The 17,678-nt window shown below is 34.1% G+C and overlaps 1 protein-coding gene across 2 annotated transcripts in view; it reads left to right on the forward strand.

The window, feature by feature from the left end:
- VIRMA (vir like m6A methyltransferase associated) overlaps nucleotides 1-17,678 on the forward strand; it is a 59,005-nt gene that overhangs the window by 31,681 nt on the left and 9,646 nt on the right. For both annotated transcript variants that reach the window (XM_014788062.2, XM_004431173.3), the window contains exons 10-17: nucleotides 861-1,015; nucleotides 2,546-2,628; nucleotides 5,529-5,622; nucleotides 5,756-6,300; nucleotides 6,830-7,065; nucleotides 7,538-7,790; nucleotides 9,448-9,665; nucleotides 15,415-15,547. In XM_014788062.2, coding sequence (XP_014643548.1) covers nucleotides 861-1,015; nucleotides 2,546-2,628; nucleotides 5,529-5,622; nucleotides 5,756-6,300; nucleotides 6,830-7,065; nucleotides 7,538-7,790; nucleotides 9,448-9,665; nucleotides 15,415-15,547 — 1,717 coding nt within the window. The remainder of the gene's footprint in view (nucleotides 1-860; nucleotides 1,016-2,545; nucleotides 2,629-5,528; nucleotides 5,623-5,755; nucleotides 6,301-6,829; nucleotides 7,066-7,537; nucleotides 7,791-9,447; nucleotides 9,666-15,414; nucleotides 15,548-17,678) is intronic.

Genomic DNA, 17,678 nt, shown 5'->3' on the forward strand with positions numbered 1-17,678 from the left:
AATCTCTAAGGTGTGGCTGTAAAGCAATGAAATGGATCTTTTGGAGGCTTCTTCCAGTTGCCCCGTGTGTTGACAAAGATTGCAACTATAATGCTCTTGCTAATTTGTGCAGAGGGGAATCCTAAGGCACAGGAATATATACCTTAAGAGTAACGAGGACTATCTTGCTGTCTTCTGCACTTGCCTTCTAAACTGTTCATGGTGCTCTGGTTTCAGAATTGCTTTGACTGGATAGGGGGAATTGAGAATGACAGTAATTTTGAAGAGCCTGCCCAGTAGGGCAGAGGGTTTTAGTGTATGAGAAGAGAAACATGCTCTTCCTGGTTCATGGCACACAAAGCAGTGGCATGCAAGTAACTGGCCTCATAACAGGGTCTTGATATGAATCGTTGAGTGACAGGTCTTTTATGGGGGCCTAGAAAAGGCAAACGACAGTGGCTTCTATGACTCTATCTTAATAGTTCTATAGTGGAAGACTGAGTGATGATGGCAGTAGATTGAGTCATCATACTTGTTCCTATTTATCCAGAGTGGACAAACATCTGAAAGGAGACTAGTGAAGTATACTTCCTAATCTTTCATTGCTAATGAAGTATACTTGTTAATAATTCGTTGTTCTGATTTCTTAATAGAATTTCACTTTTCATCATGATGCATGTGCTTTTCTTTTTATACACTTTTAAGTAGTATTTTCAGGTGAATTGGAGGTGAACTTTAAAATATGATTTCTTGTCTTCAGGAAGGTAGTTGTTTCGTTGTAAAATTTCTTGGTCTCTTTAAAACCAAGTAAGAAAAGTGTTTAAAATTGTTCCTGAAAAATTTTTTTGTACCAAAAACTTAAAAACCTTATTTTGTTTCAGTGATTCCAAGTCTAAGAAGTCAGTAGCTTATAATTATGCATGCATACTTATTTTGGTGGTGGTTCAGTCTTCCAGTGATGTCCAAATGCTAGAACAGCATGCAGCATCTCTCTTGAAGCTTTGTAAAGCAGATGAAAATAATGCTAAATTGCAAGGTATGGTACCTGAAGTTATTTTAAGCATTTGTGATATGTGAAGGAAAAAGCCTTTGAGTATCTGTAATTAGTGCTTTATCATACTTGGATAATATGCCTAGTAATACTCTGTTTTTAACTTACTGAAAGTACCTTTTTGAAGGTATTTTATATGGTGTTCTTAAAAATATTTTCAGGAAATTGTTGAAAGTACCTTTTTCTGGAAAAGTCATGGAAGTTGTGGTTGGTTGAAATCCTAATCAAAATGGAAGAAATAGTTTAAAGATGAACTCAGAAGTTCATTTTTGTGTATGGTTTGTGTGTACATGTGTTTTCTATATATGTATTTCTAAGTATAACACTGTCCTAAGTAATTTAGAAATCTATTTGTGGTTAGTTAACACATTTGTGCTGTCCTCAAAAGTGAAGAATAATGAATATGAACATTATTTTCTAAAATATATAAATGTCCATTGAATGAAGTTTATGGCAAACCTTTTATGGGCAGTCTTGAAAAGTTTAAGGTATCTAAACATAATGTTTTATTATTTTATTTTGATTCCTGGCTTTCTGAACTTACCAAATAGAAAATTTGATAATATTGAGTAAATATTGTAAGTAGCATGTGGCCTCTTTTCTTTTTAATCCTAAATTTTATGTGTGTGATACCACCAGTAAAAGTTGGGTAGTAAACCCAGCTTCCCATGTTGGAAATCAATTTTTTTCCCTGAAGTATGCCTTTATAAAAGGAGGGCACACATAGCATCCTCAAAGGTATTTTTAATACTTTACTACTTATTCTGGGTGATGGGTACACTTGTATTTGTTTTATTATTTTTCCTTATATCTTTCATTTGAGCTGTATATTCTGTATATTTAAAAGAATTAATTTAAAAATGTTTAGGAAAAATCACTCAAGTGTGCACAGTCGTAATCCTTAGGGAGGAGAGTAGAGTGGTATATTTTATTTGTTTGCTCTTATTATTTTGAGGTGATAGTGATTACTTGTAATTTTGTAAAGGCACATTAGGAAATTGACAAAATTTAAAGTTTGTGTTAAGGGAAAAGGCATTCAGCAGATGTCCCCTCATAAGCTTGATCTTGTTAGAAATTAATACATTTTGTGCATGCTTTTTGGGGGTTGTGGGAGGCAGTGGCAGTGTTAGGTGAATAAATACTATGTTATTATATTAGTTTATAAGCAGTCACTTTTATAAATTTTTTTTTAATATTTCAGGTTGATTGTTTCAGAAAAATTCAATTTAATTAGATGGTCCTGTTTAAGCGTTTAAACGTGTGTTTTCAGAAACCAGTTAACTAAGAGTGGTTACTTCTTATTTCTAAATCAGTAAAGTAAAGCAGCATTTCCATTTTATTTGAAGGCTTGTTTAAAGAATTAGACACAAGTTCATCCCTGTATGAAATTTAGATTATTGAAATCAGTATGGATCTGATAATGTTTTTCTTTGGAAAAGAATACCTTTACTTCCTTTATTAAAAAGGTTTTTATTTTAAAATATTATATTATAAATTACTCTTTTTGTTTTTAAGAACTTGGCAAGTGGCTTGAACCTCTGAAAAACCTTAGATTTGAAATTAACTGCATCCCGAATCTAATTGAATATGTTAAACAGGTAAGTAAAACTTAAAAGTACCTTGATTTTATGAAACTTTATAGTAGTATATAGAAATATTGCATTAAATCACTTGTATATAATGCAGTAATTGTTAAATGTACTTGATAAATTTACTAGACTTTGTGGGTACAGATTGGTAAATGGATCTAGATGGGTGTGTGATTGTGTATATACATGAGCACATATGCCCACAACCCTGTGTACTCTACTGCTTTTCACTATTAGATTCTGTCCTATTTTTTCTCTCAAATTGGAGTAATGCCACCTACCATTTTGATGACGTTTATGAAAGTGTCATCACTTTACATTTATGGCAATGTAATAAAAATTGTTTCAGTTAAACTTTAATCAGTGAAAAAGAATTTCCCTCAAAATTTTTAGGTGAAAATTGGTAGAGTCAATTCCAGATAATTGTAATGGGTGCTAGTTCTGTTTTTGTTAATTTGGCATGGTCAAATCTGCATTTGGAATAATTCATAAAAGTTGAAAATCATAAAATTCTTAATACTACAGTTGAAAAAATTCATAAAACAATTCAAATAATTCAAGATGGAAAAATTGCTTAAAATCGCTGTTAGTTAATTTTGAAAGTTTTTAGTTTTTTCTTTGCTTCTTAATTGATGCAGTATGTAGCATAAGAAGGGCTAAAGGCACTCAAAGACACTTAAAAAGTTTTAGGCTAGAGGGGCAGAATGGACCTTGAATTATCTTCTCTTTGATTTAACAGATGAGCTATGTGTATGTGTATATGTGTGTGTGTGTGTGTGTGTGAACCATCTTGGTCTTGGAATTGAAATGTGTGTTATTAAAGTAATTTATGTATATTGTCTAATCTGTTGCTATTCTGACCCAGCAACAAAGTACTCTTTGGGCTTATCTGCTTCAGATTTTTCTTCACTGATTTGTCTGCCCTTTTCTTTTTGCTCCATCTTTACTAAGAGTACTGTACCTCCTATGGTGCCATCATATTGTTCCGTTCCTTATTCTGTACCTCAAATGGCATCTGGAGCTTTTCATTATGTTCAGTCTTTTATTTAGCAGAAGTACAATAGTGTCCTGTAAATTTAGATGATCATGTATTCTGGGTACTTATGCATGGTCAGGTGAATATATAAGGTGTCCAATTCAGATGGCTTGAGTAAAAGTATTTAATCAATAAGAAATTTAGTTCTGGAAATTTGAATTACATGCTGTAATGAAAAGTTTTGATTTTTATCAAATCCTTATCCCATTAATTATGATTATTATAAGTGACTCGTTCTGAGATGCACTAAAAACAGTTGATCTAAGACTGGAACTTCACTCTGTGGCTCCTTGCTGCCTTATGTAATTTGTGGAATTATTGAAAGGCAGCAAGGAAGAAATTAGAGGAAAGGATAATCTAAGGTGGGAAACATATGAGGGAAAGGAATTTTCTTATTTTTAAATTTCTCTGAGTTTTAGAAGCTGAAATACAGTAGTCCCCCCTTATCCAAAGTTTGGCTTTCCATGGTTTCAGTTACCCATGGTCAACCACAGTTTGAAAATATTAAATGGAAAATTCCAGAAAGAATTCTTAAATTTTAAATTGCACACCGTTCTGAGTAGCGTGATGAAATCTTGTGCCATCCCGCTCTATGCTGCCTGGGATGTGAATCATCCCTTTGTCCAGTGTATCCACTTAGTAGCTGTCTCGGTTATCAGATTGACTGTTGCAATATTGATATTGCAATGTTAAAAAACCTTTATTTTATTTAATAATGGCCCCAAAGCGCAAAAAATAGTAATGGTTGCAATTCGGATATGCCAAAGAGAAGATGTTGTTACTTTCTTACTGTGCCTAATTTATAAATTAAATATGGACATGTACATATGTATAGGAAAAAACATAATATACGAAGGGTTCGGTACTATCCATGGTTTCAGGCATCTGCCGGGGGTCTTGGAACACATCCCCTGCAGATAAAGGAGGACTACTGTAGTAACACTTTTTAGTGTTGCTTCTGATATTTCTTCTAAGTTTTTTTTTAACCACCTGTACGCTGCTCTGTGGAAGCTAGAAAAACAAAGCAATTTAAATATAACTGTTTGGGGGCCGGCCCCGTGGCTTGGTGGTTAAGTGAGCGCGCTCCACTGCTGGCGACCCGGGTTCGGATCCCGGGCTCGCACCGATGCGCTGCTTCTCCGGCCATGCTGAGGCCGCGTCCCACATACAGCAACTAGAAGGATGTGCAGCTGTGACACACAACTATCTACTGGGGCTTTGGGGGGAAAAATAAATAAATAAAATCTTAAAAAAAAAAAAATAAAAATAAAAAATAAATATAACTGTTTGTTACCAGAAAACAGCATGGGCAGGTGCTAGGGACATAGGCAACTGTATTTCTTTTTCCTCTAACCATGCCTCGACTGGCCGCCATCACTAGACTCTTGTAGTGTCTACCTGTTTAAAATGTATGTTATCTAGTCCTAAAACATTCTCTGTTGCTTCCTCAGTTTTGAAAGAGGTTTAGTACCCACAGGGCTTTGTAAAATTAGAGTCGTTGCTTCATTTTTGGGAGGGAGGATGTATAGAAAGGTATATGAGAAAAAGTTATTTCAAACTCTTAATATAGAGAGTCTCAGACATTTCTGTATGTTACTTTTGTTTTAGTTGGTATTTTTTAATATACTTGTACTTTATAATTATCCATATTATTTATATAATACCATTTATGGTACAACATATGCCAAAGATCAGATAACCTTTATAAACTTTATTAACCTTATCCATGTTGTAAATTTACTTAAGAAATTTGAAATGATGTGTAACTAGTTAACTTAAAGCTCGTATTTTTAACTAATGCCTTCTCTGGAATTTTCTCTTAATCTGATAGGTACCAAGAAATTAAACTTTCTGTTCATTTTTATTTTTAAAGAATATTGATAACTTGATGACCCCAGAAGGAGTTGGCCTTACCACTGCCTTGCGAGTTCTCTGTAATGTGGCATGCCCACCACCCCCTGTTGAAGGTAATGTGGCTACTGTACTACTACTCTTTAAGCCTAGTATAAATATTATTTATTAAATAAAATATTAAAAAATATTAACTGATTATTAACATATAAGTAATTATTTTTTTCTTTTCCCTTATCCTGTATAAAGGTCAACAGAAAGACCTGAAATGGAATCTTGCTGTTATTCAGCTTTTTTCTGCTGAAGGAATGGACACCTTTATTCGGGTTCTGCAAAAATTGAACAGTATTCTGACTCAGCCTTGGAGGCTCCATGTCAACATGGGCACTACCCTTCACAGAGTTACTACTATTTCAATGGCTCGCTGCACACTCACTCTTCTTAAAACTATGTTAACGGAACTCCTGAGAGGTGGATCCTTTGAGTTTAAGGACATGCGTGTTCCTTCAGCACTTGTTACTTTACACATGCTCCTGTGCTCTATCCCCCTCTCAGGCCGTTTGGATAGTGATGAACAGAAAATTCAGAATGATATCATTGATATCTTACTGACTTTTACACAAGGAGTTAATGAAAAACTCACAATCTCGGAAGAGACTCTGGCCAATAATACTTGGTCTTTAATGTTAAAAGAAGTTCTTTCTTCAATCTTGAAGGTTCCTGAAGGATTTTTTTCTGGACTCATACTCCTTTCAGAGCTGCTGCCTCTACCATTGCCCATGCAAACAACTCAGGTATCACTTCCGTATAACATGCATCTTATAAAATGACTGCAGTAACACTTTTTAAAAAGCCAGTGATTTTGTAAAAAAAAAAAAAAGCCCTCATCCTGTTCCCCAAAAAAAGACATAAAATAACTGGATGAGTGTGAGATAAAACTGAAGGAAGTTGGTCATTAAGGAAATATGGGGGTAGCATTTTTTAAATAAATTTTTGTTACCAGGAGTTTTATTATGCTGTTATGTATACTTGTACTTTTGTTATTTTTAAATCCTTTTTTCCCCCTTTATCATGTGTTAGAATTTGCCATTAACCTGGTTGCTTCACCAATGGACACTGATCTACTGTCTGCTAACCTGAGAACAATAAGATTTTTTTAGATGCATTGAATTCAAGCAAATGTTTAATTGTGTAATAGAACATTAATGTTTTAAGCATGCAGTAAAGATGTTCTTTTCATAACAGTTCTTCTTGAACAGTTTTTGTGACTATAAATAAATATTTAAAAAATCTACGTACACACACATTATACTTTTTTAACAGGTTATTGAGCCACATGCTATATCAGTGGCACTCAACACCCGAAAATTGTGGAGCATGCACCTTCATGTTCAAGCAAAATTGCTCCAAGAAATAGTTCGGTCTTTCTCTGGCACAACCTGCCAGCCCATTCAACATATGTTACGGCGTATTTGTGTTCAATTATGTGACCTTGCCTCACCAACTGCACTTCTGATTATGAGAACTGTGTTGGATTTGATTGTAGAAGACTTGCAAAGGTATTTTCATTTTGCATTAAAAATTTTTTCCTCAAGTTATTCTTGACACAGATACATTTTTTTCACTTAGAATTTGGACACTAGTATTTGGAATGTTCAGATAATATATATGCATATAAAGATATACATATACATATATATACACACACACATACATATATATGAATATATGTAGATTATTTTTAATTGGAAAACTCTTTTTTTCATGTGCAAAATACCTTGAAGGTCTTGATTTTGAGTGTTTGAAAAGTGAACTATAAAGTACTATGATTTAAGAAAATATATTACTGAAAACCTGAATTTATAAAATTTTATAGTTAATTGTAAAATTTTGGAGAAGTTGTCATATCTAAGGAATGAAATGTTTTAAACAAGATTTGTATAAATTGATATGTGTTGAAAAATAAATATTAGTTAAATGATGCCTTAAAATCAAGAACTTTGTTTACTAAATGTATTGATTCTATTTCAGCACTTCAGAAGATAAAGAAAAACAGTATACTAGCCAAACCACCAGGTTGCTTGCTCTTCTTGATGCTCTGGCTTCACACAAAGCTTGTAAATTAGCTATTTTGCATCTAATTAATGGAACTATTAAAGGTGATGAAAGATATGCAGAGATATTCCAGGATCTGTTAGCTTTGGTGCGGTCTCCTGGAGACAGTGTTATTCGCCAACAGTGTGTTGAATATATCACATCCATTTTGCAGTCTCTCTGTGATCAGGTATTTATAGTTATTTTATAAATTCTTTGTGTTTTTTAAAAGCTTCTCTTGGTGTAAATCTTGGCTCTGAACAAACAGATCTTACCTGTTTTATTATTCCTGCTGTTGTTTAGGGAGATAAATTTGATGATTGAACCAACAGTAAAATGGTTTGATGCTTCATAGTTTTCTTTGGTTTTGTACTTCACAGGTTTCTCTAAAGAGCTCTTTTCTTTATGAAATTGTGTCCTTGGATAGTTGCTTTATGTACCAATGTATTCTTTGGGGTTGGTTATGTCTAGTATGTTCATTTTCCTTCCAATTATATTATACACTGAGTCGTTCTTGAATTTTATAGCTTTGTGTTTGGTTGAATTAATATCATGTTCTCTTGTTAAGATAACTTTTGCAGGCATCACAGGCTACTTCAGTTTTCGTGTATTTCAGACTACTGTGCTCATAGATGTTGGCTAAACGTAGTAGTATTTTTCCCTGCTGTCTATATTTTTGGCTTCCAGTTTATAGTTCTATGAGTTAATGAAGATTGTTTTAAGTTTTAAAGCCCATTGTGATTGGGATCTTTGGAGACTTCTATGCCCAATGACATTTTAGCTTGTCAAAATGCTCCTGCTGTCTAATCATGAGATGTGATTTTTTTCAGGCAGAATATTTTTAATAAGATCCCATATTGGAATATTATCTTTTTCTAGCTTAACAAAAATCCAGTTTGTTTACATTTAACACTTAAGAGGGAACATTTTTGTTGTGACTTGTTTTCGCAAAAAGGGACTTGGTAGAAAATAATTTGGGACCTGGTAGAAAGGATATTTGGTGTTTATCTTATCCACATCAAGTTGTATGACTACACTGAATAACACTGTAGCATCCCAGCTGCCCTTATACATAAACCTCATTCTTGGCCTCGCCTTGTTATATTCCCCTTCTGTTTCAGGCTTTGTTTTATAGTTTTAAGCCAAGTTGAATACTGGTTTGCAGTATGTTGAAGTGATTAAAGGCTATGAGATATACTTAAAAATATTCCTATAAAATCCACTTTACTTCTATAAAAAGAATAGTGAGAGTTTTTAGTTATTAACTTGCTTAACATTGAAAAACTTGAATATTAAAAGTATATTAAAGCTAGAGGAAAATATTTAGTTGAAAGACTGTGCTTAAATGTTTATTTGCTCCACCCATCCATCCATCCTTTTTTGTGATATTTTAAATTCCAATATGGATATGTTTATTAAAATTTATTTCTCTGTGTGGTTTCTTTATAGATTAAAAAAATATTCAAATGAATGAATAATACAGTGATTTAAAATATTTTAGTACCAAAGTACTTCACTTAACCATTTGAAGATAGAAACTACACTCAGTGCAATACAGACGGAAAAATTTTAAAGAGATGTTCTTAAAGTAAAAATATTGTAAAGTAAAATATTTAATTCTTTATTTCTTTGCGTGTGTTTCCTTGTATTAACTTTTGTAAAAGGGTAAAATGACTCCTTTGTTCTTAATGTGTTTGAATCTGTGTTTGGGATGGAATGGTAACAGTAATAGTTTAATGAGATAATTATCAAGTATTAATAGCTATATATTTATGAAATAAAAATGCTAAGTGATGGTGATAATCATTAAAAAAATTATTTTTTTCCTACTCCCTCCTCCCTCACAGGACATTGCACTTATTTTGCCAAACTCTTCTGAAGCTTCAGTTTCTGAACTGGAGCAGCTCTCCAATTCTCTACCAAACAAAGAATTGATGGCCTCAATCTGTGACTGTCTACTGGCTATGCTAGCTAACTCTGAGAGCAGTTACAACTGTTTACTGACATGTGTCAGAACAATGATGTTTCTTGCAGAGCATGATTATGGATTATTTCATTTAAAAAGGTAATGCTTTATCTAATTTAATATACTTTTGGATTTAATTTTTCTCTCTGTCACCTCCCAAAATAATTAATTCATAGCTAATGTAGAAGGTTGAAGGTATGATTTCTTTCGTGTGGAGAAATTTTGTGTTTATGGAAAAGATTTGTTAGCAGTGAAGTGTGCTAGTAATAAAATCCTTAGGATTGAAAATATAAATCGAAAAGGTAGACAAATTAATATGGGCATCTTACATTATTTAAGAAGGAAATCTTATTGTTCCAGGGATGTTAATTCATGCTCCAAGATATTTGTTTTGTTGGTATATTCACCTATAGTCCTTCAAAGGTGGCATTAGTGTGATTATTATAGACCCTAAAGCTGAGTGTTGATTCTGTGTTTTTTATTCTCTAAAAAATAGGAGTGACTGAGATGAAATTTGAAATGATATAAACTCAGGCTCTTAGGTATAATTTCTGCTCCAGTCTCTCTGTCCATACCCTCAACTTTTTCTTCACTAGGAAGGTAGCTGGCTATTACATGGATTTCCTTGGGAATTTTGTAGAAGTGCATAGGATTATGAGATACAAAGGAATAGGAAACATTTGTGCCTCTCCCTCATTCATTCTTGCAACATTGGTTGAAAACTTATGTTCCCAGGTACTATGTTTGGTGCTGGCTCCTACCTTCTCCATCTCCTTGTCCTGATGAACCTGTCTCATCTCCTGAATTTCTCTCTCTGTTGGTGGCACCTGCTGAACATCCAAGTTTTCCTCCTCCCACCTTTCTTCTCCCCCCTTCCCAATCTCTCACCAAAGTCTTTAAACTTTATTTCTTGAATGTCGTTTTTCCTATTGTCTGGGTATTTGCTCTATATCCTTTAAAACTCTCTTTGTTAACTATACTTCCAAGAAAGCCAAAAAGCTTTCCTTGATCTCTCCATTCCTAGCTGGGTTAGGTGCTCTCACAAATACTCTTTGCATACCTCTGCCATAGCATTATTTGTGATGTTGTTGGCTTTGCTAAACTCATGTTTCTGGTCCTTTTTTTTTTTTTTTTTAACCTGTAATCTTTTCCTAAATAGTCTTAACCTATTGCCCTTTCTCCCTTTAGCTCTGATCTTTCTGCTAAGCTCCTAGTAACCCATGTATCTATTTAAGCATCCTTACTTGGTTATCTAATGGACATCTCAAACTGAACAGATCTAAAGCAGAGCTCTTGATATTGTGGCTTCAAACATGTTTCTGTCGTGTTCATCCTAGTAAATGGTATTACCATCCACCCAGGTGCACTACCAAAACTCCAAGATTTTTTATTCTTCTTTTTTCCTCACCCCTACATCCTATCCATCAGTAAGTCCCGTGGATTATACCTCTAAAATATATCCTGAATCTGATCCCTTTCCTCCACCTCCATAGCTACAACCCGTGTCCAGTCCACTATCATTTTTCAGATGACCCACTGCAGTAGCCTCCAATCTGTTCTCCTTGCTTCCACTATTGTCCCCTTAAAATCCGTTGTCAGCAGTCAGAGTGATCTTTTTAAACTTAAAACAGATACATGTCATTGTTTTGCTTAAATTTTTTTAATGGCTTCCTGTTGCGCTACAAATAAAATCTAAACTCTTTATAATGATCTGTAAGGTTCTCTACAGTCTGGCCCTTACTTATCTCTTTGACTTATCTCATAGCTCTTTTATCCTCACTTTTTGCTCTCCTATCAAGCTCATTCTTACCTCTAGGCTTTTTTTTTTTTCCCTAAAATGTTTTCCCCTAGATCTTTCTAGGATTTATTTCCTCACTTTGCTCAGGTATCTGCATAAATATATTTCCTGTCTAAATATCTGTCTAAAATAGCCTACCCTTTGTGTCCCCATTCCTTATCCTCCATTATATTTTTCACTGTATTTATACTGTTTGACATTACATTATATAGATTTATTGCTTATTTGATTGTTTCCCTCACTAGCATATAAGCTACATGAGGATAGGGACTGAGTCTTCTTGACTATACTCCCCCCAGCACCTAGATACCTCATACGTAGTAGATACTATGAAGGAAGAAAAATGAATACTAGATTCATTTGGTCCTCAGATATTTATTGAATACCTTCTCTGGGCCAGACACTGTTCTGGGTCCTGGGAATTCAGTAAAAAAAAAAATCCCTCCTTTCTTGGTGCTTTCATATTACTAGAGGTAGACAGATAATAAATAAATAAGTGAAATACATAGTATATTAAAGAAAAACATAATGTAGTGCAGAGGGATAGTGAATGCCAGAGTGAGGGTGGGAGTTGTCATTTGAAATATGGGGAAGTGATCAAGGAAGTCGTTACTGAGAAGGTGACTCTTGAACAAAGACCAAGACCCGAATGAGGTGAGGAGTGAAACATGTTAACATCCTGGGGGAGAACAATTGCAAATGGCATGCCTAACATGTCTGAGAAACTTCCATGAGGCCATGGTGACTACCTTTAAAGTGAGTGAACAAAGAGAAAAATGATAGGGCATAGTGTCAGAGAAGTAATGGGGGCATAAGGTGGGAAGCAGATCATCAAGGGCCTTTAGGGTTATTAAGGGTCATTGTAAGGATTTGAGCAGAGATAGCATGATCTGGCTTTTATCTGGCTTTTTTAATAAACAAAACACTATGTACTTTTTCGTATAGTCCTCACAACAAGCCTGAGGTAGGGCTCACTTAAAAAATTTTTTTTTTCTTTGTGAGGAGGATTAGCCCTCAGCTAACATCCATTGCCAATCTTCCTCTTTTTGCTGAGGAAGATTGGCCCTGAGCTAACATCTATGCCCATCTTTCTCTATTTTATATGTGGGATGCCTGCCACAGCATGGCTTGATAAGCGGTGCACAGGTCTGTGCCTGGGATCTAAACCCATGAACCCTGGGCCACTGAAGCAGAGCGTGCAAACTTAACCACTATGCCACCTGACTGGCCCCCTAATTTTTTTTTGAGATAATTTTAGACTTTCAGAAGAAATGCATAAATAGTAGTACAGAGTTCAGATATACTCTTCGCTCAGCTTACCCTTATGTTAGCATCTTATGTGACCGTTGAGTAGTTATATCAAAACTAAGAAATTAACCTTGGCATAATACTATTAACTAAAATACAGAACTTATAATCTCAATCTAATTATGAGAAAACATCAGAGAAACCTAAATTGAAGGACATTCCACAAAATAGCTGACAAGTACTCTCCAAAAATGTCAAGGTCACGAAAAATAAGGAAGGAGGAGACAAAAAAGACATTACAACTAAATGCAATGTAGGATCCTGTCTTGGATCTTGGAACAGAAAAAGAGCATTAATGGAAAAACTGGTAAAATACAAATGTTTTATTGAGAAGGCTACCATAGAGGTGATGTACCTTTCTCAGTGCATCATATCAAGGAATACATGATGTTGATAGGTATACTAATGATATAAACCTTGATCACTTGACTGAGGTGCTGTCTGCCAGGATTCTGCACTGCAGACTTAGTAATTTTCCATTTTTAGTTATCAAATATTTTGGAAAACATACTTTGAGACTATGCAGATATCCTATTTCTGCTTAAAACTTTTGTCCACTAACTTGAGTATCCATCGGTGAATCTTGGCGTGTGGCAGTTGCTACTCTGGTGTTCTAATGGTGATTTCCTATTTCTCTCATTCCTTTTTCATTTATTAATTATCCTTCTGTAAGGAAGGGTTATCACTTTTTCCTCATTTATTTATTCAGGTATTTATATTAGTATGGACTTATGGACATTATTGTTTTCTTGTATAATGATCCAATACTATTGTTACTTATTTTGTTGCTCAACTTGTGTCACTGATTTTGGTTCCTCTCATTGGATAGAGCTAGGAAATATTTTTATGTGTCCTTACACATACAAACACATCTACATTTAATTTTGCGTCTATTTATTTGTATATATGTATTTCTAAAAATGAGTCCATACTGATACTTTGATTCTAATCCAATATCAGAAGAGTGATTCTAACCTTCTCCTTCTTTGTGACTTCATTCTCCGACAGTATGAAACGTAGCTCTCATTATGTATAATATATTTACTTATTTATTTAGCCCTATTATACAAAATTAAGTAGTAGTTTCTAACTAATTACTAACCCATACTTCTGTGACCAACAAATTTAGCAACTAGCCTACAGTGTTTGTATATAGTGTTTTTTGTTTTTAGCCTTACTGTATCCAGTCAAAACACTTGTTTTCCAAAGTTACTTAGATTAACTCCTTTATTCTCCATCTCCTTCAGTTTGGTTATGTGATTCATTTGTAATACAGTTAAATTTGTTTGTCATAGTCTGCATTCTATTTACCCCCAAATTTTGGTTGATTTTTTCTTAAATTTACATTCAGTGAAATTCATGGTTTGTGATGTGCAATTCTGTGGATTTTGACAGTGTGTAGAGTCATGTGTTTATCACTACAGTTCCATACAGAGCAGTTCCATCACCCCAACATTCCAGTGTGCTAGCATTTTATAGACAACCTGTCTACAACTTGAGCAACAAAATACTGGAATTTGGTATTGCTAGTTTTTTTTTTTTATTTTAGACATTCCAATACATGTGTGGTGGACCCCAGTTTTTGATAGGCCATGAAAGTAAGGCTCATTTGCTTAAGGTTTTATATAATGACTAGTAATTGGTATGGTCTAATTTTGAACCCATGCTTTCTCCATTAATCTTATTATCTTTGTATTTAGTATCATTCCTGTTTGTTGTGCCTTGTCTATTTCATTATTTTATAAAGTTCCCAAGAGCAGGAGTTTTATCTTTCTTTCTTTTGTATTGCTTTACCAAAGTCTTGTATGATGGTGTCTCAGAATCTAAACACATTTTTCAAATACAAGAAGCACGTTTAGTGTTAATATCGTACTTATTTTCATTTTGGCTAATTATGTTACACCATAAAGGACATAGTTGAATATTGGAATAGTTTACCCTTGAAGTTCTCTTTCGATCAACTAAGAACTGTGTAAATGCATAGGATAATTTTAGCAGGACTATATATTGTCATGATTTTAGATATGTATCATGATTGTTTGTTATGCTGAAATCTCTTTACGTCAGGGGTTGGCAAACTATGAGCTACAGGCCAAATCCAGCCTGCCACCAGTTTTTGTAAATAAAGTTTTATTGGAACATAGCCAGTGTTTGTGTGTTGTCTGTGGCTGCTTTCCTACTACACCAGCAGTTGAGTAGTTGTGACTGAGATTGTTGTTGGGTATAGAGAGAAACAAACTGAGTTGTGTATTGCCCCTAAAGCCTAAAATATTCACCATCAAGGTCTTTACATAAGAAGTTTGCTGACCCCTGCTCTGTACCCTTGATTTCCTTCTGGCAGGTTACAGTGTCATAAAGATGGTCGTTCATTGTAGTTATTATATGTTAGGCTTTCTGGTCAGGCTCTGAGACAGCTATAACCTCCTTGTGTTAGAGAAATCCTCAGGTAATAAAAAGTGTAGAAATAAGGAACCTGCAAGGTTCTTTTGCTAAGTTTTATACCTTTATTATCTGAGGGAAATTTTTTCTTTAAGAGCTTGAAGCTTATCTTTAAAAGAGATGTCAGCTATAGATACTGCTTTATTATATGGTTTACGTACACAGACACACCAAAGTACTTTATACATTTTTTTAAATGGTGGACTAAATTGTCTTCTGTCTGAGCTGAGATCGTTCATTTCTCATGCTTGATTTATATGCTCAAATTTTAAGACATCTCCTCTCTATTTTCTTTATTTACAGTTCTTTAAGGAAAAACAGCAATGCTCTGCATAGTTTACTGAAACGAGTGATCAGCACATTTAGTAAGGACACAGGTGAACTTGCATCTTCATTTTTGGAATTTATGAGACAAATTCTTAATTCTGACACGATGGTAGGTGTATTCATATGTATATATATGTATTTGATGTTTTTTAAATTTACAAACTTTTGTCATAAGTTAAAAAATAATGGGTTCAAAAGTATCTTGGAATACACAGTGTTTTTTGGAACTTGGAGCTTAGTGTTTTTTTCTATGCCTTCACTCTATTATAAATACAGTTTTTTTATTTATTAAAAAAATAGATGTTTAGGGGCTGGCCCCGTGGCCTAGTGGTTAAGTTCGGCACACTCTGCTTCAGCAGACCAAGTTTGGTTTCCTGGGTGAGGACCTACACTACTCGTTGGCAGCCATGTTGTGTCACCAACCCATGTACAAAATAGAGGAAGATTGGCACAGATGTTAGCTCAGGGCAACTCTTCCTCAGCAAAAAAAAAAAAATAGATGTTTAACAGTAGAATTTATTGAACTCTTCTTTAATTTATTAGGCATCATTAGTTTGTGAGTACTCTGTGACTTTGCAACTTAAATGGAGAAAAATACTCTCTCTAGTGCCTTCATTTTTTACATAATTCTTTACATTGAGTTACCTTGCTAGGGTCATGAAGAACGGTCAAGTTTTATGAGTCTCTTTAAGTATTTACTTACTGTTATTTAAGCAGTTACTGATTTTGTTCTGGATGTTGTGATTTCGGGGTGAATGTAAAGTTTATTATACTAGAATATGTTTGATCCATCATAGATATGAATTAAAGATAATTTCCCTAATTCTAAAATCTTATTATTAAAATCTAAGAATTTCTCTCATTAATATTTTCTAAAATCATAGTATATATTATAGACACAATTCCAGAAGCCATTAATAGGCCTGCTTTTAAAAAGTGTTTGTGGTCAAATAAGTTTGGAAATGTCTCCCCTGATGGAGCTTAACTGTGCACATTAATATATTGAAAGCTCTAAAAGGTCCTGGATAAATAGAAACTTGATTTACTGCAATCTAATCCAGCTTTGTCCAAATGTATTGCCTGGAAAGTGTGTGTGTGTGTGTGTGTGTGTGTGTGTGTGTGTGTGTGTGTGTACATAGCTGTTAACATTTTATGGGTCAGTATTCTGTCAACACTGGTTTAAGAAATTCAGCTCATATTTAAGATTTCTGTTTCAGAAGAGTTGTAGAGGACCTGTTTATTACAGTGTTACCAAAATAAATATAATATAGAATGATTTCATAACAAAATTAAATGCTTAATGTATTTCTCTTATGCATGTAATTTATATCGAGAATATTTGCTCCTGTAAGCCCTTCTTGGCTGCATGTTGTGTTTGTAGTTACTGTGCCAGTTTTATTGGCAAAATATTGTTTGTTTTATGCCGTATCTAATTTATTAAATAAGTTTACCAGATGTTTTGATTCTGAAAGATTGGCATATTTAACAAGTAGGACTGCAGCTGCCCTAAAGAGATTTTAAAATTTTACTTGATGAAAGACTGCTTATTAGTTTTACCACATCCTAAGTGACATGTTGTTAATAAATCAGTTTGACAGATCTTCTTATACATGTCATCAGTTAAACAGTTCATAGTCAAAAACCACTAACCAGTGTTCATTCATGTTATCCAGGATCTGCTAGGCCCTCAGGACTGCTAATTAATGCTTTTATTCATCCCTCATCAATGCATTTCCTTTTCTTACCTCTTATTGAGAAGATCAAGGCCTTCCTGTTTCATTTCTAAATCCTTTCACTCTCTGGTAGATTCTTTCCCTCTTCTTTCTAATCTGTTGTTTCCTACCATAATCAGAGGAAGATGTACCCCTGAATTACTTCATTTCTATCTGTGACCTAGATCTTATCCCTTCTAATATCCTTCCTGACTACTTTTTCCTCTCGTATCTTTATATCTTTTGTTGCCCTTGGCTAGTGGATAGTATCTCTCAATATCCAAAATCAAATTCATTATCTTCCCCCATAAACTTGATTCATCTTTTGTGTGCCCTGCTTTTATACCATTGATCTTCCCAGACCTTCAAGATGAAAATCATGAAATAGTGCTAACTTGCCCTCTTTTGTTCATCATCTTCAGCAGCAGCTCATTCTTGTTAGTTTTATTCACAAAAACTTTGATACTTCATTCCTTCTTTTGTATTTTCATCACTATTACCTTAGGTTTTTTCCTTCTTGGACTTTCT

This window comes from Ceratotherium simum, chromosome 23 (assembly GCF_057802395.1).
Source record: "Ceratotherium simum simum isolate JZ-2026a chromosome 23, ASM5780239v1, whole genome shotgun sequence".
Classification (NCBI taxonomy): Eukaryota; Metazoa; Chordata; class Mammalia; order Perissodactyla; family Rhinocerotidae; genus Ceratotherium; species Ceratotherium simum.